At 37.7% G+C, this 21563-nt stretch overlaps 2 protein-coding genes across 3 annotated transcripts; one reads left to right on the plus strand and one right to left on the minus strand.

The window, feature by feature from the left end:
- The first annotated feature begins 1792 nt into the window (after positions 1-1792).
- Positions 1793-7971, plus strand: LOC104589332 (bifunctional dihydroflavonol 4-reductase/flavanone 4-reductase-like). The gene is made up of 6 exons (XM_010247612.3): positions 1793-2027; positions 2138-2307; positions 5449-5643; positions 6489-6648; positions 6797-6989; positions 7517-7971. The coding sequence occupies exons 1-6, from the start codon at positions 1904-1906 to the stop codon at positions 7704-7706; spliced, it is 1032 nt and encodes a 343-aa protein (XP_010245914.1). The 5' UTR covers positions 1793-1903; the 3' UTR covers positions 7707-7971.
- A 1613-nt stretch (positions 7972-9584) lies between these two features.
- LOC104589334 (MDIS1-interacting receptor like kinase 2-like) lies at positions 9585-21104 on the minus strand. 2 transcript variants are annotated; one of them, XM_010247614.2, is made up of 3 exons: positions 20235-21104; positions 11197-11590; positions 9585-9827 (listed from the first exon to the last, which is right to left on the minus strand). In XM_010247614.2, exons 1-2 carry the CDS (start codon positions 20959-20961, stop codon positions 11220-11222), a joined length of 1098 nt encoding a protein of 365 aa, XP_010245916.1. In that variant the 5' UTR covers positions 20962-21104; the 3' UTR covers positions 9585-9827; positions 11197-11219. The 2 variants fall into 2 exon arrangements, with proteins under 2 accessions (XP_010245916.1, XP_088744788.1); XM_088888662.1 differs by lacking the exon at positions 9585-9827 and having other exon boundaries at positions 10971-11590.
- Positions 21105-21563: the final 459 nt, after the last annotated feature.

Below are 21563 nucleotides of genomic sequence, written 5' to 3' on the forward strand. Positions count from 1 at the left end.
TTATTAAAAATTTATAGCAAAAATACACAGTAAATTGAATTTTAAAAGCTAAATAATAGTAGCTTAAACCCCAATAATTATTGAAAATTTTCTATTAAATGACAAAAGTAAAATAATTTATACATAACTAGTGAAAATATATTTATAACAAAAAACAATAAACAATTATTGAAATACAATAAATATTAGTTTTAGTATAGATAAATATATAATAAATAAAGATTAAGTTTTAAAATTATTATTAATAAATATTAGTTTTTTGAAAGTTATTTTCTATAATTATTAATAGGTATAAATGAAATGATTTATCTACAATATCATTTATTTATTGAAATAATATCATTACTTAAATTTTAAAATATTAATTATTTTTTGAATTTAATAATCCATAAAATTATAGTACTGCTAAATAATATTTCATTTTTAATGTTAGATTAATATTTCATTTTTAATGTTAGAATTTTATTATTTGAATAAAATTTAGATTGAATAATCCAGAAAAGCATAATTTACATTGTTTGTACATAATTTTGTGATGAATTTTGTAAAAATATATAATTATTAATAATATAAATATTATTAAATCAATTATAATTATTTTTTTGTCTTTTTAATAAATATTTTAAAGTTATTATATAATTTTGTTAGAACATTTAAATAATTCTTAAATTTTTTAATTCAAACTTTCTTTAGACGGATATAGATAAAAAGTGGGGGAGAAGATAAATAAGAATTAAAGATAATTTAGGAGAGAAACTCTATACTAAATTAGAAATAACTTATGAGAAAGTTGGGGATAGTGGGGGAGGTTGTTTAGGAGAAATTTTAGGATACTAAATTATTTAGGCTATTGGAACGTGTGAGAAATAGAAAGATTATTTTTTTTATGGAAAGTAAAATTTCTAATAGGTAGTTTTGAAAATGACATGGATTAAAAAAATTTGAAAATTCAAAAAAGAAGAAACTTCTAAACTTTCTTGTTTTAATATATACTAGCAGGGACTCGTGCGATGCCCGGGATTTGTTAAGGAAAGTTAAACAATACAACACATAAGAGTATACAATTGTTTTATATTTCTAACTTTTTAAATAATGATTAATTATTTATATTTTATAATACTTTTAATAAGTTTTTGCAATACAAAAATAATAATATTTATTTTAACTAAGCTTGTTCATCGAACTGATGAAACCAACCAACTTGAATTGCTCAGTTTCTAATATTTCTTATTGATATTGGGATCAGTTTTGCTATGGCCATTTGTAAATTAACCAAAATCTAATGACCCAATCACAAATATATATTAATATTTTTATATTTTAAATATAATTTTTTAATATTGGAAAGTGAGGAAATTCCCATATTTCTTAGTCTTAAATATTTTATATTATAAATTTATTTTTAATAATGTTAATATAATTTTTAAATTTAAAATTAAGTTTTCAATATAATCTTTTAAACCAATTGAACAAATAAAAAATCAACCCAAACTAATACAACCCAATTTAGTTGGTTTTCACTAATAGTCAATAGATTTCGAGTAACCATTTCCCCAACCCGATTTAATTGATTTTCATTAATAGTCCGTAGATTTCAATAATGATCAGTAATGACCAGTGTATATATATAGATGGATACATATATAGATTGTCTTTTAGTGTAGAGTATCGTACCATGGATAGCTATGTTGTTTAACTTTGTGTAAGTTAATGAGGCCCACGTCATAGTAAAAACGGACCTCAAATGCGTAGGGATATATAAGGATATATAGAAGCTTTAATAATTAAATATTGATCAGACAGAGAGTTGGGACTTGGGTGTGATTGCACTTCATTGTGCTTCTCTATATTGGTATCCTACAAAGAACTTATATCTCTTGTAATTTCCTTCATCTTGTTGGCCATGGAAGCAGAGACTGAACGTGGCACAGTATGTGTAACTGGAGCATCTGGTTACATCGGAGCATGGCTTGTTATGAGGCTTCTCGATCAGGGTTACGTTGTAAAGGCCACCGTGCGCGATCCAAGTTTCGTCTTCAAACCTTAATTTCTTCTTTAATTGTTTTTTATATTTTCATTTCGTGTTACGAGTAATAAGAAATTGATTGTTGCATGGTTTGACACGAGAGTTGTGTAGACAACACAAAGAAGGTGAACCATTTGTTACATTTGCCGAAAGCTAAGACACACTTGACTCTATGGAAGGCCGTCCTTGAGGATGAAGGAAGCTTTGATGAAGCCATCCAAGGTTGCACAGGAGTATTCCATCTCGCCAGTCCCGTGAAAATTGAGTCCGAGGACCCCGAGGTGAGTGAGAGATTTACTACTAAAAGTCTAAAAGTGAGAATGACGATGGACAAAGTAGAAAAGTCCATTTCCATGGTACCAAACCTAAGACCAAGTTGGTCTGTAAATTGGGCTGAATAGATCTGTCCCAAGCCAATTAGTTAAAGCTAGCCCAATAGACCTTGACCTAATTCTAGGTTTTTTTTTTTCGAATGGAACCGTCCTTTGTGGAACAATAGTGGCCTTCGTTTTCCTCTGCGTATCCTCATTCATGGTGTAAATTTCAACTCTAGAGTATGGATTAGGATTACCACCGCACTCGGCCTAAAGATGCATGCACAGAAGGCCTAAGAATTTCCGGCATGGTCATCCAATCATCCATACATTTCTAGACCAAAAAGGTTGGACCTGCCCAAATTAATCCCTCTTTATGGCTTGATAGGGGTATAAACAGTTGAACCGATTAAAAAAACCTTAAACCAACTGTGGGTCTAGATCTGTCTCAAGTTCTCAACCCAAAGTATGGAACTATAGGGTTGGCTGGGCTAGCCCCAATCTGACTTAAACCCCTGTCATAAATGCCCAAATAGCAAAGACATGATCAACTTGGACTCTTTTCGTTTTTCGGTAAATGGGGGTCAGAATTTCTTTCTTTCTTTTTCTTTTTATTTTTGATATGTAAGCAGTAAAATTACTAACAGGAAGAGGATAGAAAGTGTTCTATACAAGCAGCGGATTCACAGAAGATTTATCTAAGTGCATCTGCATGAGCTGGTGTGGGCAGCCCCATTTCGTGTCCTAGGGATAAAATTAAACCGAACGCAACGAAAACAGAGTTTAAAGTTTTAATATCATCCACGCAGATAGAAGAGTTCCAAGAAAGGAAAGGAGAAGCAAAGGAAAATTGTTCAACACATTTTTAGCATCAAACCAAATCAAGTCAAAATAGAATTCCAATTTTTCTGCTTGTTCAACTCCAGAGCCTTTTTGTTCATAGCCAAAACAAAAGCTTCGCATTAACAGGATTTTTTCAAACAAATTTCTCCCTCCCTCTTGCAGAAAAAACGACACATCAACACCACATTGGAAATAGATTGTTCACGGGTCGGGTTGGGTCGATTTATTGATGTTTTTCCAATCGACCCGATTTGGTCAGATTATCTGAAATTAAAATCGAAACCGATTATGTGTTAAATAAAACCGACCTAATTGATTTGAGTTGGTTTGGGTCGGTTTTGGCTCTACTTAGTGGTGACTTAGTTGCTGTACAACTTAACTTAAAGTTAAGTTGTAACTAGGATAGAGACAACTTAATTAAGTAGGAATTAAGTAGGTTGTAACTACTAACTAGGAACTAACTACTAAGTTGGTTCGATTCAGGTCTGTATGAAAACCAAAACCAAACCGAATCATCGGTTTATGATTTTTTATAACCCGAAACCGACCAGTGCTGAAGAAAACCAGGCCTACTCGGGTTGGTCGGTTTGGTCAGGTTAGGTCTTTTTATGAAAAACCCCGATTGGAAAAACGGTGCTCCTGAAAATGCCTATTTGTTTGGAATCGTTTTTCCATAAAAACAGTGCTTTAAGTCACGCCTTGGATATCGGGAAGGCATGGCTTAGATCTCCAAATTTGGCGTTTCCTCGAACTGTAGCTCATTACTGCCAACAGTGACATGAGGTGGCAGTAATAGGGACATGACATAGCACTGGATAATAGGTACCACTACTGAAAACTTTTCCTAGAGCATTGGTCCCAAACATAAAATATTACTGTTGCTCCAGGAAATATCTTACTTGGCAGCAAAATTTCCAAACAAAAAAAAATAATACTTCCAACTCACACATCAATAGAGAAAACAGTGCTGTATCTGTAACATCCACGTCATACATATACTAAAAATTTTAGAAAGATGATAAACACATAAACCAAAGGATAACTCTTCATTTGAAGCAACTCCACCGTCACATTTAACAAGTATTTACATCAAATTAATTAAAAAAGAAGGAACGTTAGGTATGATAGTATATATCATGATTCATAGCTTGACAAGAACCCATGTGACCAACACTAGCTAGTGGGGTCATTCAAATAAGAAATTAGCTATCCTCCTTACCGACAATAAGACCCACTGAACATGAGCATTCTTAATTAAAAAACTAGAGAGCAATGGCAATCCAACAGACTTTGGAATTCAGCTCAGTGGTAGATTGAGAACTATTCAGGATTTTAGAAAGAACATTAACAAAAATAAATAAAATAAACTAAAGCGAATCTAAAACTCCTGATCTCCGGATCTCCTGCCCATAAGAATTTTACCCACGTGTCTATAATATCTTCCTGTGCATTGTATTATATGTAGAAAAATAAGATGTTCTTCATGCATGGCTGTGATGTTATGTTGATAGACATGGACAGAGTTTTTGTGGGCAGAGGTTCGAACTTGATACTACAACCTTGACAAAAGGATAATAACAAAATGAATGAAAGAACAGATTCGAGCTTGAAGTCTGGTTTTTGTGTAAATGAAATTATGTTATTCCTATTGACTAACAATCTTGTGTTCGTTGTTGGTAACGGTATTTGGTGCCATGGTTTTTCGGTAGAAAATGTCCTTGAAAAATGAAGTTAACAAGATAAATTTAATGAAAAAATACAAGTAAACGCATTTACCAAGATAATTGTTACTTAGAAAACACTTACCTGGGTGAGTACATTTAACAAGGTAAGTCAGTTACTAAAATTGAGCAAGGCCTTAGAGTTGATTATTTATGGGAACCTAAGGCTGTATTTAGTTGCACAAATGCATGGGAGTGCAAATGTAAAAAGTGCAAATTCTTGTTTAACCTTGTTTTGGATTTTTCTTTATTCTGCTACATGTCTTAATTTACTTCATCTGTACTGCAATCAAACGAGAAAAGCTAAAATTTGAAATAAAAATAGATCAGAATTTACACTTAAATCATATGCACTGCCATGGTTTTGCATCATTGCAAATTTATTTGCATGGCAACCAAATACACCCTAAGGTTCAATTTGGGAATAATTCAAATACAAACCTTGTATACTGTTTTTTCTGGATCTTGTATTTGCACTCTTCGCAAACCGAAAAGACGATTCTAACTTTGTTACTGCTTTGTAAAATCTGGATGTATTTTGCAGAATGAAGTAATAAAACCAGCCATCAATGGGATTTTGAATGTTATGAGGTCATGTGCCAAGGCAAAAACAGTTAAGAGAATCGTCTTCACTTCATCAATAGCAGCGGTCATGAGGCAAGAACACCCACCTCCCATGTATGATGAGAGCCACTGGAGTGACATAGATTTCGTCAGGAGGACTAAGATGCCTGGATGGGTGAGCATCTCATTTCCTTCAAGCTCTCATAAAAAAATTGACCGACAAGGTCTAAGACTCTAAGTAGGGATTGGTGCTCCCATCAATAGCAGCGGTCTTGGCTCAATTTTGTTTTCCATGGCCCAAAACTCAAAATCAAAAGTTTATTCAAACAAAGCCTAAATCAGGCTGCTCCAAAAAGAATTTCTTTAGTTAATAGGCCATGAAATGGATTGGATCTGAAACGGATCCAACCAATTACAAATCCATATTCATATATGACGAACGAATGCTGCTTGGGATCTATTTGGTTCATGGAATAGGGGTTTTTGGAATCGAACTGTTTAGTTGAGCAGAATCGAAATCCAACTCCCATTCTTGGTGGAACCCCATTTGAGAGAATGACCATTTCCTCCCCCTCCCTTGATAATAAAGATTCATTCCAACCAATTCCGATTTTCATTTGAACAAACAGGCTGGAGAATAGAACATTCCCATTCCGATTCTCACTGCAAATCAATGCATTTTGGGTTCATATCCTGAAGGAAAATGCAAGTACTTGAGTCCACTCAGTCCATTTTACTAATAGTGACAGATGGTCAGATTTATTTTCAAATGTGGATCTTTGAGAGAATGACCCCATCAAAAACAGGTCAACTCAAACCATTTTACGCCAGTGGGGTCATTTCTTTCTGCCTGTTTATTGTTAATTTTCTGCATATAAGACTCAGTTTGGAAAGCGTATAAATACAAATATATAAAATATAAGGTTTTACACTCTACCTATTTGTATTTGTACTCCCTAAGTTCATTTCTAAAGCAAAGTTTAGGTCAATTACAAGTTCAGATGTATTTTCCATGTTCAGATGTATTTTGCCTCTAAAACATTGGCGGAAAAAGCAGCTTGGGAATTTGCTGAGCAAAACAATATAGATCTGATCAGCGTCATAGTAGCCCTTGTGGTTGGGCCAGTTATCGTGCCATGGATGCCAACCGGCATCGCCTTGGCATTTGCTCTGATCACTGGTATGGTTTGTTGTCACCATGAAACATCTTCTTCCCCATTTTCTTCTTCTTTGTTGTCATATGTATAATTCATTGTTACTATTATTATCGGTATATTCTTCTCTTCCTCTTTTCAGCTGTGTAGTTTGCTCATCACAATTCTTCACAGGGACTGAATGTCATTACCCACTTTTAAAGAAATGCTCTTTCGTTCATCCGGATGACCTTTGTAATGCTCTTGTTTACTTGCTTGAGCACCCTGAAGTGAAGGGAAGATATATTTGCTCATCTCACGATTCTACCATAAGTGGACTTGCAAAAATGCTGAAAGAGAAATTTCCAGAATACTATATCCCATCCAAGTAAGTCCTTGATATCTTTTTATACATAGCATGCCTGGCTGGAATATGAGACAATATTCTATATAACTCTAACTTATCATCAATATAAAGACACAGATAGGGCTATAAAATGGCCCAAGCTTTGAGTCTGAATTTGAGCTCATTTGGCTAAACAAACATGAATCAAATTTGAGTGGACTTAGCTAGCTTATATATTATGAGAAATATGATTAGTACTTACAGAAGGTGTTTTTCCCTTTTCTTTTAATTTATATTAATTATGGGCCTCAGAACATGGGCTCTAAATTTGGGGATCAATGGTCCAAACATCCAAATACATAAGCTACTCTTATGGAGTTTGGCACAGCTATATGCGCCAAAAATTTAGTTAGTTGAATTATCAAAAGCCATCTAATTTTATCTTCTGTGTGCTCCTTATTGGTATGAGCTCTATTGAATTTTACATGTTGCTGAGCTTTATTTTAGTGTTTTACCAAAAAAAAAAAAACTTTTAGTGTTATTATTCTAATAAGATGATTATTTTACAGGTTTGAGGATGTGGATGAAAGCTTGGAAGTTGTTCCTTTCTCATCTAAAAAGCTTCAGGACCTAGGTTTCAAGTACAAGTACAATTTAGAAGACATGTACATTGGGGCTATTCAATCGGCCAGAGAGAAGGATTTGATTCCACTTTCCACTACAAAACATACCAAGGACAGTGGACCTGTAGATGAATAAAATTAAAAATAAGAAAACCATTTGAATCAACAAAATTGAGAAGGGTTGTTATTGTGTGTGCTTTTCCTTGTTGTACCTTTTTTCTCCTTGAAGTCAAAGATCAAAATTATTAAGGCCTAATACAATTTCATTCGGACTGGTGAAGAAATATAGGAGTGCAAATGAATTGAATGCAATTTCTGATTTATTTTATTTTGAATTTTACTTTTTGTTTAATTGAAATGTAAACTGAATATATTGTAAAATCTAAAGCAAAATAAAACCTCAAGTAAAAGTGAACTAGAATTTACACTCTCATTGCAAACAAATGGAGCCCAAATAGAATAAAACATGCAAATTTTGTTCCTTGTTTAGACTTTTCTGGATTTTAGGCTGTGAAACCATAGATTCTACCATGGTTGTGAGATTGACGGGTGTGAAACAGAAGATTATGCTCTCCGGGAGTTTCAGTATCAACAACAGGCTCCAAGTTGGCTTGGTGCCCTCTTCTTTAACCAACACAACCCAACGTGAATCAAGACAAGCCATGTGTGATTCTATGACCATGACTTCTCTTACCCATAAGTTCACTTATTGCTGGAAGTTTGTGCCCCGATTCAGAGAAGGAAGATCTTGCCATTAGTTGGAATAAGTGTTTTATTCCCGATCGAGTTGATATTTTCCATAGAAAGGTATCTAACCTTTCTATGTCCAATTCATAAAAATATGGGTGTCAATGGACCAGATTTGGGTTGGATTCTGTCCAAATCAAAATCTATTCATATTAAATCTGGATGGACTGGACGGAGCAATATGATATATTAGATTGGACCTGGTCCATCCATAATAAATTTATATTAGATTAAACCAATATCTGATCCATTGATAGAAGATAAGAATATAGATGTCAATAGACCAGGTTTAAGTTGAACCAATCTAAATTAACAGAAATTTGAACAGATTGAACTGGACCGGATTGAACCAAATCCAATCCAATTGACACCCCGACATAAAAGGGTGAAATTGGGCTTTTCAAATATTATAACAGTCATGTCACATGTAAATAGAATGTGACAAAAGATAATGGGAGGGAGGTATTTGTCCTATTGTTAAAATCTACAAGGCAGTTTAAGCAATTTATTAAACCATAGAGGTATACTATACGTCAAAAACCTCAGGGATAGTTTAAATAATTTTCTTTTATTTTCGGATCTGGCAATAAGTAAAAACAATTTACATTAGAGAACACCTCCTTATTAAACCAATGACCTAGTAGTGGAGATGGTCACAAGGCATCCTACCCTTGACCCCTCCATTTAGCATAAAGAAGGCATATGAGATCAAACCGCAGATCCATAGGTTCTCTACGGTATGACCCATGGTTTTTAAAAACGACCTGGAGACCAAACCGGTCAGGGGTTCGGTTACCAGGTTGAACGGTCTTACCTAACAAAAAAATTAAAAAATAAAAAACGGTAAAAACCATTCGAACGGTTAATCACCCGGGTCGGCGGTTTGCTGACCAAAATCTACGGTTCTGGGCAAATTTTGGATTTTGGGGAAAACCAAAACCAGTCACCTGACTGATTCCCAGTTTTTTCAATCCGACTGTCCAGTCCGATTTGATTTTAAAAACCATGGTATGGCCAATGAGCTTCAGGTGCACCTTGCTCTACCCGCAACCCCCGGTTCCTCTACACCCAAAAAAAGGAATTTAATGATAATATGAAATGCTCTTCTAGGGTTTCAGGGTTTCATAGTTCACGCTCCAATTAATGTTTCCCTTTTTTGATAAATGAAAAATACTATTAGCAGAAAAGCAAGAAACAAATTGTTCAATACACATTAGGGGGCTGCTTCATTCTATAAAATTAACATCCAAAAACTTCATCATTTGAGCAACTGTATGAACAGCCCTATTAAAGTGAGATAACAGAGTTTGTACACAAAAAGTCTACAATAATCTTTGCATTTGAGAGAATACATAGAAGTCCACCCAGCTTCATGAATAAAGATTTATTAGTGTTGAAAATACAAAAACCACAGGAGATACCAGCATTTGGGATTACTCCCCATCACATTTACAAATAACTTTGAAAAGGACCAAAAGAAGGGTCACTGGGGTTGTGTCTAATTGGTTACCTGTGGATCATAGGAGAAGAAACATCAGCAGTGACATTTAGAGCAACTTCCTAAATAAAGCAGTTGATTGAATTCAACTCCACCAAAACAGAAGGAGAATTCTGATTAAGAAATACGTCATTTCGGGTAGACCAAATAAGGTAAAAGCCAAAAGTTAACCAGCTTAAAACACAAGTTAGACTCCTATTATTACTGGAATCATCTAGAATATATTAAATAAAATCACCAATAGAATGAAATTGGCGGTCTACAAATCTAAAACCTTAGGGTGAAGCAAACACCACAACCTTGACAAAGGGACAAGTCACAAAAGGATGCAAGAGATTATCATCCTTTGTCCCACAAAGAGAACAAATAGGATCCACTACAAGAAATATGACCTTTAGCCACGGTTTTGTTCGTAGCTAAAGGTTAAAAAAGTTACGGACAGAAAACCATAACTTATGTTCACGTGGTTATAACTTACAGCTACGATTCAATTAATCTATGGTTATAATCCCTCTATAGCTACGGTATTTATCCATAGCTAAAGGGCAAATGAAAATCATATGAACCTTTAGCCACGGGTTGAACCGTAGCTAAAAAATGTATATAACTACGGTTTTTAAATTGTCCTTAGTTATAATATCCAAATCTATAACCATGGATTTTTATAAAACCATAACTATAATTCTTCTATTTATAGCTACGATTTACTACAAAACCATAGCTAAATGTACTAATCTATAATCACGGTTTTTTTACTAAAACCCAAGTTAAATACTCTAACCTACAACTACAGTTTTTTGACAAACCGTGGCTAAAAGATGCAATATATGCCCACAACTTTTAGCAGCACATTTGTACAACTTTTAGCGACAGAAACCTGATCATTTTATTTTTGTCAAATTCCGTCAGTATAACCACTAAAAAAAGATTTGCCAAAAATGCAATTATTGTATCTTTGTAAAAGAAGCTAAGGCAACATTTATATGTGCAAGCAACATGGTTACTTTATTTATCTTTTGATAATTAGCTTTTTTACTTTTTTTATAGAGAGGTAAAAATAGATAAAGTTTTATAATTTTGTTCTTGCCTAGATATCAAAACAAAAAGACAACATATCAAAAAGAAAAACAAGTGGATCCCCTTATTGCTAAGACATCAAGCAAGAAACAAAATCTTGAATAGTAGATGATAATATCAAAACAGTGATGGGACAATAAGCAAGTCGTTTTCTGACATAACAAACAATACAACTCAGACATATACAAATATATAAGCCGTCGTTATAGGTAATGACGCATGCTAACCAGTGAGAGAAAGTCATTTTCAATTAAATGCCTTTTTCTTTTATAGGTCAATACTTAATACACGGTATGGTGAATACCTTGATGGAAACGGCACAATTGATTAAGTCAAGTCTTGTGCAGGATCCATTAGATGCCACAGTGAAATTGTATCAATCGGCTGAGGTAACGGAGGCTTGCGATTGAGTAGGTCCTGAGACACTCGTTGCATTGTTGGTCGCGACCGTGGGTTAGAGTTTAAGCATGATAGTGCTAGCTTCACAATTGAAATAACATCCTGTGCAATGAGTTCACCAGCGGGAGGTGAGAGACGTGGGTCAAATACATCCTTTAGAAGTAAAGCTTTTGTATCTGGCGATGCCAATTGTTTTGAGATGAAATCTCGTGGATGCCTCCCCATTATTGCTTCAAGAGCCACGACCCCAAAGCTATATACATCACACTGTTCATTCACTACTGTCGTGTAGGCAAGTTCTACGAAACAAGTGCAAATTGAAAGGCATGAGAGAGAGAAATTGTTCTATTGAATCCAACTAGTCGGATACTTTTTCTTAAGAAACAAAAACAAGGATAAATATACAGTGACAATACAATGACAATGACAAGGATAAATATATGTAATACTTTTTTTTTAAGAAAAAAAAAATTTCAGTGTTCTAAATATTATTACACCCCGAATAATAGTACTACTTTAACCCTTGTGTATCTCTAGTACTACTCTCATTGTGTAGCCTTTCAAAGGAAATAAAAAAAAAAAAAGCCCATAACACCCATATTAGGCGTATCAGTGATAAAATACATGACCATGGCCACGTGCATGGGCAATGCAAGACCTCGAGTTAAGTGGGCTCTAGCGATAGACCTACTCATATGATAACTCTTGAGAGACCAGATCTCATGGACTCTAAGGATAACTCTCTCACCTAGACTCTATCCTATCTAAGATAACTTTGTTTGTGCTTAAAACTCTATCTACTGTAGATCTTATCCCTTATAAAAGTATGATGTAACTATAACTCTTTCTTTGTAAGTATAACTGGGCATCGGTCATATGGTTTATTAGTTGATCAAACCATTCTTCATCTTCTCTCTGTTTTATTCTTTATTTTAAATTTTATCTTGGTATCAGGGCCATGTCAACTGAAACCGGTTTTGTCCACTGGAAACAGTTCGCTCCCTTCAATCCAGAATGTTACCCATTATTTGCCAATCAAACTTGGCAACGACAACTACCTGTTGCGGCGTGCTCATTTCCTACCTATTTTGCGACACCATCATCTTAATGGATCACATCAAAGGAAAGAAGCCACCTCCTGAAGTGATTCCGGATCTAGCTAGCACAGGAACAATTCTCAATCCCGAATTCGAAAAGTGTATGGACTTGGACCAACTCGTGTTAAGTTGGTTAATCTCCTCTCTTACAGGAGTGATGGTTCAAGTAGTAGGTTTGTCAACTGTGGTCGAGGTATGGACTACTCTTGCTCAAGTAGTAAGTTATTTCACAAAGATCTAGATTATTCCATGCTCCGCTGTTTTGGGTGTGCTTGTTATCCTCTCTTGCGTTCATACAATAAGAATAAGTTTATGTTTCAATTTCTACAGTGCTTATTCATTAGATACAGCGGTTCTCACAAGGGCAATAAGTGTCTTCATGTTACTACAGGGCGTATCTTCATTGCTCTTCATGTTGTATATGATGAAACTTTGTTCCCGAGAATTGATCAAACCTCCACTGGTTGTGACTCTCCTTCTTCAACTGGCGTATACATATCTACACCAATCCCACGACAGCCTATGTGTTCACATACTATCTCTCCTAAACAAATTTCTAGTTCAGCCCCTGCCTCTCCGGGACCACCTGAACAACTTCCATCACCCTTGTCCTTTGACTCCACCCCGGGTGCCTCACCTCTCCCTCATCTGAATGACCAGCACGATGTCAGAGTATTCAGGAACTTTTGGATCACATCAAACCAATGTTGCCACCAATTCGTTCTCACTCAATGTGACTAGGTCAATGGATGGTACTCTTCCTCGCTCTCATACTGCTACAAGGTACCCCATCCCGTCTACTCTTATGACTCTCCTCTCCAATGAAGAATGGGAACCTCGATCGTTTTTCTAGGCAGCAAAGTCTGAACATTGGTGTGAGGTGATACTAAAAGAATACAGGGCCCTAATTAACAATGGCACTTGAGAGTTAGTGTTGTATAATCTCTCAAAGGACATTGTTGGGACCAAATGGATATACAAAATCAAGAAGAAAGTTGATGGTTCTCTTGACTGTTACAAAGCCTGCCTAGTTGCCCAAGGATTTCATCAAGTTCCTAGCCTTGACTACTTTGACACTTTCAGCCCTGTTGTAAAGGTAGTTACCAGTCGTATCATGCTTGCCCTTGCAATTTCTCATCATTAGCCAATACACCACTTGGATATTAACAATGCTTTTCTTCATGGAGTGCTTGATGAAGACATCTATGTTCATCAACCCAAGGGTTTTATCGATCCATCATGACCCACTCATGTCTGCAAATTGTGCAATTATCTCTATGGACTCAAACATGCACACCGGGCATGGTATTCTCGCTTAAGTGCTACTCTTCTTCAAATGGGTTTTCGAAATTCCACAACTGATTCATCACTGTTCATTTTCAACACCAGTGATATAGTAACGCTCCTACTCATATATGTTGATGATATCATCCTCACTGGAAATTCCTCCTCTGCCTTAGCTCAATTTCTTGAATCGCTATCTGTAATCTCTCCTGTGGAAGATTTGGGACCACTACACTACTTTTTGGGAATTGAAGTAACCTCCTCCTCAGGCGTTTTATCTCCCTCAACAGAGATATGTCCTCGAGTTGCTGCACAAATTTGGAACGAGTTAAACCCATTTCCTCGCCCATGGTTGTCTCTTGCAGATTCTCTCAGGACTCCAGCACTACATTGCCAATCCAACCGAGTACCGGAGTATCGTAGGAGCTCTTCAATATGTAACCATCACCCAGCCAGACATTTCCTTTGTTGTCAACAAAGTTTGCCAGTTTCTTCATTCCCCCACTAATGAATACTGGGCAGCCCATACCCAACCTTGTTAGCCTATCCATCATGTTCCATCTGTGCAACCCCGATCCATCATGTTAACCAGTGCCTTGCAGCAAGCCCATGTCAACCAATCAGTCCAAACTAAGTACATGCGGACAACAGATTTTTCCAACCCAATGCTAACCCACTCTTTAGTCCATATAACCCTGGGTGGGAAAATCAGCCCAATTTCACTTACAGGGCCCAAGCCCAAGAAACCCCCCTACCAGATATGCACTCTCAATGGTCTGAAGGCCAGACCCACTGGGAGTACAATGATTACCCTAGGACTCAACCAGCTCAACCATGTCAAACCTACACACAGTCCCAGCAGTACCATTCATCTAACTCCATGGCCCAGCAGTTTCAGAGGCCACAAGGGTAGACCCAATTCCAACAGATGTATCTTAGGAACCAACCGACCCAACTGTATCAAGCTTACCCTCAACCTCCTCAGACCCGTATAGTAGATGACCAATTCATGCAACTTCAACAGCTGGTCCTAAATCAACAACAGTCCATCAATAAATTAGAGAGCCAAATAGGACGGCTAACCGAAGCCAAGGTGAGGAGAGAAGTAGGGCAAATATCGAATCAACCGGTTGCGACTCCCATAAATTATCCACTGGGTTTTCCTCCACAACAAATTCAACCACCTCCTAAGAACCCTCAGCTTGAAAAATGCAAAAATTGTTACAATCTTAAGGAGTGGGAGGATGTTAGAAGACCCATGTGAGAAAAAGAGAGTAAATGAAGAAGAAAATGAGCAGGAAGACCCTAAGTTTGGGGGAGAAGAAAAAGAACCTTTAGTGAACCAACCCGTAGTTCCCTTTCCAACTGCACTCACAGTCAAGCCGATGTGAAAGAACAAAGAGACGCGCAACGAGGAGAGTCAAGAAGTCCATATTAACTTCCCTATCCTCGACACAATCCAACATATCCCAGCCTATGCCAAGTTTTTAAAAGAGTTGTGTACTCAAATTATGGAGCCACGATTGGCCCCACAAAGAATAATGCTCTCGACAGATGTTAGTGCAGCTCTCTCCTAAACCACTTTCCCCGAAAAATGAAAGACCTTAGTGCACCTCTCATAATCTGTGTCATCTTTGGAATCACCTTTGATCGGGCCTTATTGGACCTAGGGGTTAGTATAAATATCCTTCTATCCATTCATGACAGGTTCAGGATCGGCAAGTTAGAACCTACCCCGGTAATTCTGCAACTCGTTGATTGGTCAGTCAAGACTCCTTGAAGTGTTATTGAGGGCGTCATTGTTAGGGTAGAGGGTTGTCACTTCCTAGTGGATTTTATCATCCCAGACATAACCCTAACTGAGGAACTGAACCACATCCCAATAATCTTAAGATGTCTGTTTCTAGCAACGGCCAATGCAGACACTAACTGTAAATCAGGAAAAATGGACATTTCATTAGGGGAGCAGAAAGTACAGTTAGATATAGTGGACAATCTTTTAGTGCCTCTAAGTATCAAAACCTAGGGGAAGATGACTGCAAGGTAGATATAGTGGACAATCTTTTAGATGCCATACCTACCCCTTGATTAGCCCAATCTGAGCCCTGTATGTGTGAGGAAGAAAGCGAGTCTGGGAATATAGATGAGAAAAGTGTGTGAATGTGTCCGGCTGAAGACATTAAACTTAGCGCTGGTTGGGAGGCAACCCAACGTAGTTTTTAATACTTCTGCTGTTAGGATTTGAGTTTTTCTTTTCTTGATTTGAGACCAGTTGGCAGACCTTAAACCCTTAGGAAAACCCTATTTATTGTTCCCTTTGGCCCAAATCCTATTTGCAACATCCTAGCCATGCCATTAGGGACAATGGCATTTAAGTTAGGGGTGAGGAAAGAGAGAGAGAAAAATTGGAAAAAAAAATTGAAACTAAGCCTTTATTTATGTAGAATTAAAATTTCACTGAAATTTTTAAAATTTTCAATTAAAAGAGATTCCCAAACAGAAAAAGTTGAGGAAAATGATAAAAGAATATTGCATTTTGTAGAAATTAGTAGCAAGTGATAGGAGTAAAAATTGGTCTTATTTGAATATTGTCGAAACCGTTTAGAAATTGGAAAATACTCCCAAGTTTACCCCTGCCAAGCTAAGAAGAGAAAGATTGAAAAATTAGACAAAAATTCTTCAAAATTGTTAGAAACAGTGGACTACCCAGAACAATGTTTGCAAAATAAAGAAAAAAAAGAGAAAAAAAAATGAATAAAAAGTCAATGGATACCGTAGACTTAGTAACCAAGTCTCTTCACCTAAGTCAAGTGTCGAGATTCACATCAAACGGAAAAGGGAATGCCAAAAACACTTACCTAACACTTAGTAAACGGGTCTTTTCACCTAAGGCAAGTGTCAGGATTCACGTAAAACGATGAAAGGTAACAATGAAAATAAGTTCAGGGGTAGAAATCCACTGTTAGAAATAATAAAAAGAATACTTGTCTGATTTTAAAATCAATCTCAGTTTATCAAGGCAGTCAGCAAATGGAAGGGTAAATAAGATTTTTAAGCCATGTTTTTGTAATATTCAAAATAAGACAGTTTTACCCCTAAAGCCCAATATCAATCTATATAGAGTTTGAGAATGCCGGAATCAAGATGCTTGATTAATTCTATTACAGATGATCTTGAGATGGGAAAGATTTATATACTCAATGTAATTTTAGGGTTGCATTGCTAAGGGACTAGCAATGGTTAAGTTGGGGGGGTGTGATAACCCTGCATTTTGATGCCTTAAGGGCATCAATTCAGGGGTATTTTCAACCTTAGAATAGTCAAGATGTGTCTTTTTCTCAGTTAAATGCAATGTTGTGGCCCCCACAGGTCTCTGTGCAAATTCTAGGGAAAACTAGGAAGTTTCCATGGCTGAAATGCAGATATTGGAAAGATGGTGTGAAGTCCAATTGAGAGAGGGGGTGTTTTTGTGAAAAACTAAAAGTAGGAGGGTGCCTCCTACATGCTAAACCCAATTTGGCTCCCCTTATTAGCATGCTCCCCATGACTTAGCAAACCCTAGGGCACGTTTTAACCCATTCTTTTCACTCTTAACAAACCCTAGCCACCCCTAATTGCTAAACCCTTACCTTTCATCCCTTCTAATCTCCACCACCCATTGTAGGGTACTCTCTTTTTAGCATTCTAACCCTAGGAGCCACCTATTCTACTAATCCTCACCATTCAGCTCCCCACCATTAAATCTCAGCCACTCCCTCCATCTTATATCTCAGTTGTTCAATTTAGGGCACTGCATATTCTTTTAATCTTAACCCTTCAACCCTAGATGTTCTAATCTACAACCTCCATTTTTGGGTGCCCAAATCTTAGCCCTACATAATAATGGGTTCCCTCGCCTTCCATCTTTAGCCATAGGATCACCCCAAAACCATCTTAGCCATCCATTAGAAACCCTAGGGCATCCCTAACTTTGCTATATCCTAGCTACTGCCCCCCATCTTTATCTTTATTTCCAGTTGTGTCTACCATTCTCTATAAAAATGGTCCTAGGGGCCCTATAGAAGGGGTTGGTCAATTCACCCAGTTAACAAGGCTAAGGTTTCTTGAGGAGTTCAAGGGTTGTAGAAGGGGAGGACTCCCAGATCTTGTCAGGAGGGGTTCCTGCAAGATGTTCAATCAATCTGCAACTACCGCCACTAGATCTGATCAACCACTCTTTTATTTTCTGTTATTTTTATTTTTGCATTCTTTTAGATTTAATTCTTATTCATTTCTCTATTTTGCAGATCTGATTTCGTCTGATTCAAGGCTAAGGTGCCTCGAGGGGTTCGAGGGTTGTAGAAAGGAAGGACGCCCGATTCTTGTCAGGAGGGGTTCCTGCAAGCTGTCTAGCCAATGTGCATCTATTGCCAATCGATCCGCATTCTAGATCAACTTGGTTTATGTCTTTTATTTCTTTTGTTGATTTCTGCACTGCGTTAAATTCTAAATTTTAGTTATTGTTTTGTTTAATTCTGAATCATTTAATTTCAGCAATAATAGATTTTATTTTCTTATTTTCTGCAATTCTCAATTATATTTGATGTAACCGTTTCTGCTCACGTACCAATTTTTGTGATGTATCAATCTTTTTGGCTAAGCACCTCGTCATTTGACCTACTCCCAGGAGAGGATGGTGGAGCTCCCTGGTGGTGAGCTACTTGGTGACGAGCTCCCTGGTGGTGAGCTACCTGGTGACAAGCTCCCTGGTGGTGAGCTACCTGGTGACAAGCTCCCTGGTGGTGAGCTACCTGGTGACGATCTCCCTGATGGTGAGCTACCTGGTGACGAGCTCCCTGGTGGTGAGCTACCTGGTGACGAGCTCCCTGGTGGTGAGCTACCTGGTGACGAGCTCCCTGGTGGTGAGCTACCTGGTGACGAGCTCCCTGGTGGTGAGCTACCTGGTGACGAGCTCCCTGGTGATGAGCTACCTGGTGACGAGCTCCCTGGTGGTGAGTAACCTGGATGGACTCGTCATTTGACCTGCTCCTAGGCGGCCTGTAACTCAGAGGGTGGTGGAGCTCCCTGGTGTAGCGCAACCTGACTACCCTCTGCATGAGGTGATCTCCTCTCCTTTGTAGGCGGCGAGAGCTGAGAGACCTGCGAGAACTCCATCTTTTCCTCCTCTTTGTAGGTGGCGGGAACTGAGGAACCTACTAGAACTGAATCAGAGGACCCGGGGGTATTTACCCGACGGGGACTCTCCGATGCCTAAGTTAGCATTCTGATTGCAAAGAGCTTGGAGAGAAATGAGAGATCTAGAGAGCAGGGATTACCTCCATTTTTCCACTTTCCCCCTTTTGTCTTTGGGGTTCGGAATCCTTATATAGCGGTGTCTAGTCAAATCAGGCGTAACCGCCTCTGTCATGTCAGGCATAACCGCCTCTGTCTCTCTGTCGTAGCCGTTACTGCCAGAGCTGAGGTGGCGGGTGCAGCCAGCTATTGCAGGGTACGGCTCTGCCAGGCAACAAACAGCTCTCAGGGATGGCAGGCACAGCGCCGCCTGGCGAGAGACGTGGGCGCAGGTCTCCGAATCTGTCAGGCAGGAGATCTTCCTGCGATACGCCGAGCTGCCCCTAAGTGGCGAGCTACCTATGCCGAGCTGCCTGTAAGTGTCGAGCTCTTCCTAAGACACCAGGCTGCTTATGGAGTGGTCGGCTGCCTGTGGCGAGCTGCCTATGCCGAGCTGCCCCTAAGTGGCAAGCTCTTCGTAAGACGCCAGACTGCTTGTAAGTGGCGAGCTCTTCGTAAGACGCTAGGCTGCCTGTAAGTGCCAAGCTGCCCCTAAGTGGCGAGCTCTTCGTAAGACGCCAAGTTGCCTGTAAATGCCAAGCTGCCCCTAAGTAGCGAGCTCTTCGTAAGACGTCAGGCTGCCTGTAAGTGCCGAATTGCCCCTAAGTGGCAAGCTACCTAGTTGTCAAGAGGCTGCACTTAGTTGGCATGAGGTGCCAGGTATCATATTTTCACTAGAGGGCCAAATCCGCCCTCATCAGTATTCTCTTGTCCAAATCTAAGTACATATTATTTTTTTTCCTCGCTTCCCTATGATTACGACCCATTATCATCCTTTTACTATGTTAGTAATTGTTTGAGAATTAGAAAAAAATTTATAAATATTAAACTGGTGTTCCGAAGTGGTTAACAACACACTTTCGAACACACCAATCTTATCCCTTGTGAAAGTATGATGTAACTGTAACTCTTTCTCTATAAATATAACTAGACATCGGTCATATGGTTTATCAGTTGACCGAACCATTCTTCATCTTCTCTCTGTTTTTATTCTTTATTTTAAATTCTATCTTACAGGAAGGGAAATGACCTGACCCTTAAAGATACACCAGAGAAAACAAATTTCTATGATATAATTAATTCCAACTCATGACCTATTGATAAGGTAAGTTATTGTCTTATTACCTATTTACCACTAATCTATTTTGTCAAAATGGAAATTCCAAATATCTGTAGTTACCTTGAAAAATCTGTAAAAAGAGAAAATTAAAGCAAGCAAGAGTAAACTTACCTGGAGCAACATACCCACATGTGCCTAAGAACATAGTCTGATTTGAAGAATGAGGATATAGTAGTTTAGCAGTTTCGAAGTCTGAGAGACAAGCCTTGAATTCTGAGTCTAGAAGAATACTGTTGCTAGTTAAGTCTCTGTGAATTATTGGGGGCGTGCAATCATGATGCAAGTAAGATAGAGCATGAGCTACCCCTTTGACGATGTTTACTCGCTTATTCCAATCCAATTCTGCAGCTTTCTCTTGATTTCTCAATATCTGATATAAGCTTCCTCTTTCCATGTACTCATAAACAAAGAACATGCATCTTCGATGGAAACAAAAACCGAAGAGTTTCACGATGTTTCGGTGCCGTACTTTTGCTAATACCTGGAACTCATGCTTCAAAGTTTCTACGTAAGCCGAAACCATTCCTTCCCAGAGGTGAAGTTTCTTTAAGGCTACTACTTGTCCGGCAGGAAGCTGTGCCTTGTAGATACTCCCATAACCTCCTTTTGCAATACAATATTTGATGTCAAAATTCTCTGTGGCTTTAATGATGTCTTCATATGCAATATATCCGTCATAGTTCCATATAGAGAAAAGATCTCCATTTTTTTCTCTTCTTTCCTCGGTTTTTGATTTCCTCAACTTCCTTCTGCCAAGGAAGCAAAACCCAACAATTAGAAACGCAACAAATATGATGCCGAAGAGGGAAAAACTAATAGAGATGATGATGGTGTTCATTGGTATTGGCACTTGAATAATGGCCTGGTCACCTTTTACACCCAGTTGTGTTTGGATCGGAAGGAAAAGAGGAGGACGGAGACGACGAAGAAGAAATAGGAACGAAGGTGGGTATTCCTACCGGGAACTTGAGATAGGAACGTGAGTGGTGCAAAACTATATAATTTATTTTGATTATATTTGAAGTCAATTCCCAAAGTCTTCTTCAACTCTGCCTTTAAAAGAAATTCCCAAAGCTTTCTATACACCTAAGCGTTCAACATGCAGCTGTCCCAAATCGAAGTATTTGAAGTTAATGTCGGCAAATATTTGAAGTCAATGCCCAAAGTATTCTCTTTTTGTCCGATTTACAGTGTCTCTCCCAAATGCACATCTTATAGACGGGACAGGTCGGAGAGAATGGCGCATTAACAGGGACAAGTTTTCTTTTTTTCTTATTTTTGATTTTTAATTATTTTGATACAAATAATACAGTTATTTGGCTGGGACTGCTCACTCATTGTGTCTACCTAACGTGCCTATTACATCCGCATCCAACTTATGTCAACTACCATTTAGAAATAGAAATTTCAAATAATGGATGGGAAACCAAAATTACAGTT

This window comes from Nelumbo nucifera, chromosome 5, assembly GCF_055504915.1.
Source record: "Nelumbo nucifera cultivar China Antique chromosome 5, China Antique-T2T, whole genome shotgun sequence".
In the NCBI taxonomy this organism is placed as follows: domain Eukaryota; kingdom Viridiplantae; phylum Streptophyta; class Magnoliopsida; order Proteales; family Nelumbonaceae; genus Nelumbo; species Nelumbo nucifera.

Coding starts and splice junctions, on each gene's coding strand:
- LOC104589332 (XM_010247612.3), top strand. CDS start 1,904: ATGGAAGCAGAGACTGAACGTGGCACAGTATGTGTAACTGGAGCATCT. Junction 5,644..6,488: donor GGACTAAGATGCCTGGATGG/GTGAGCATCTCA, acceptor TTCCATGTTCAG/ATGTATTTTGCCTCTAAAAC. Junction 6,990..7,516: donor GAATACTATATCCCATCCAA/GTAAGTCCTTGA, acceptor ATTATTTTACAG/GTTTGAGGATGTGGATGAAA.
- LOC104589334 (XM_010247614.2), bottom strand. CDS start 20,961: ATGAACACCATCATCATCTCTATTAGTTTTTCCCTCTTCGGCATCATA. Junction 11,591..20,234: donor ATGTGGGTATGTTGCTCCAG/GTAAGTTTACTC, acceptor CTTGTTTCGTAG/AACTTGCCTACACGACAGTA.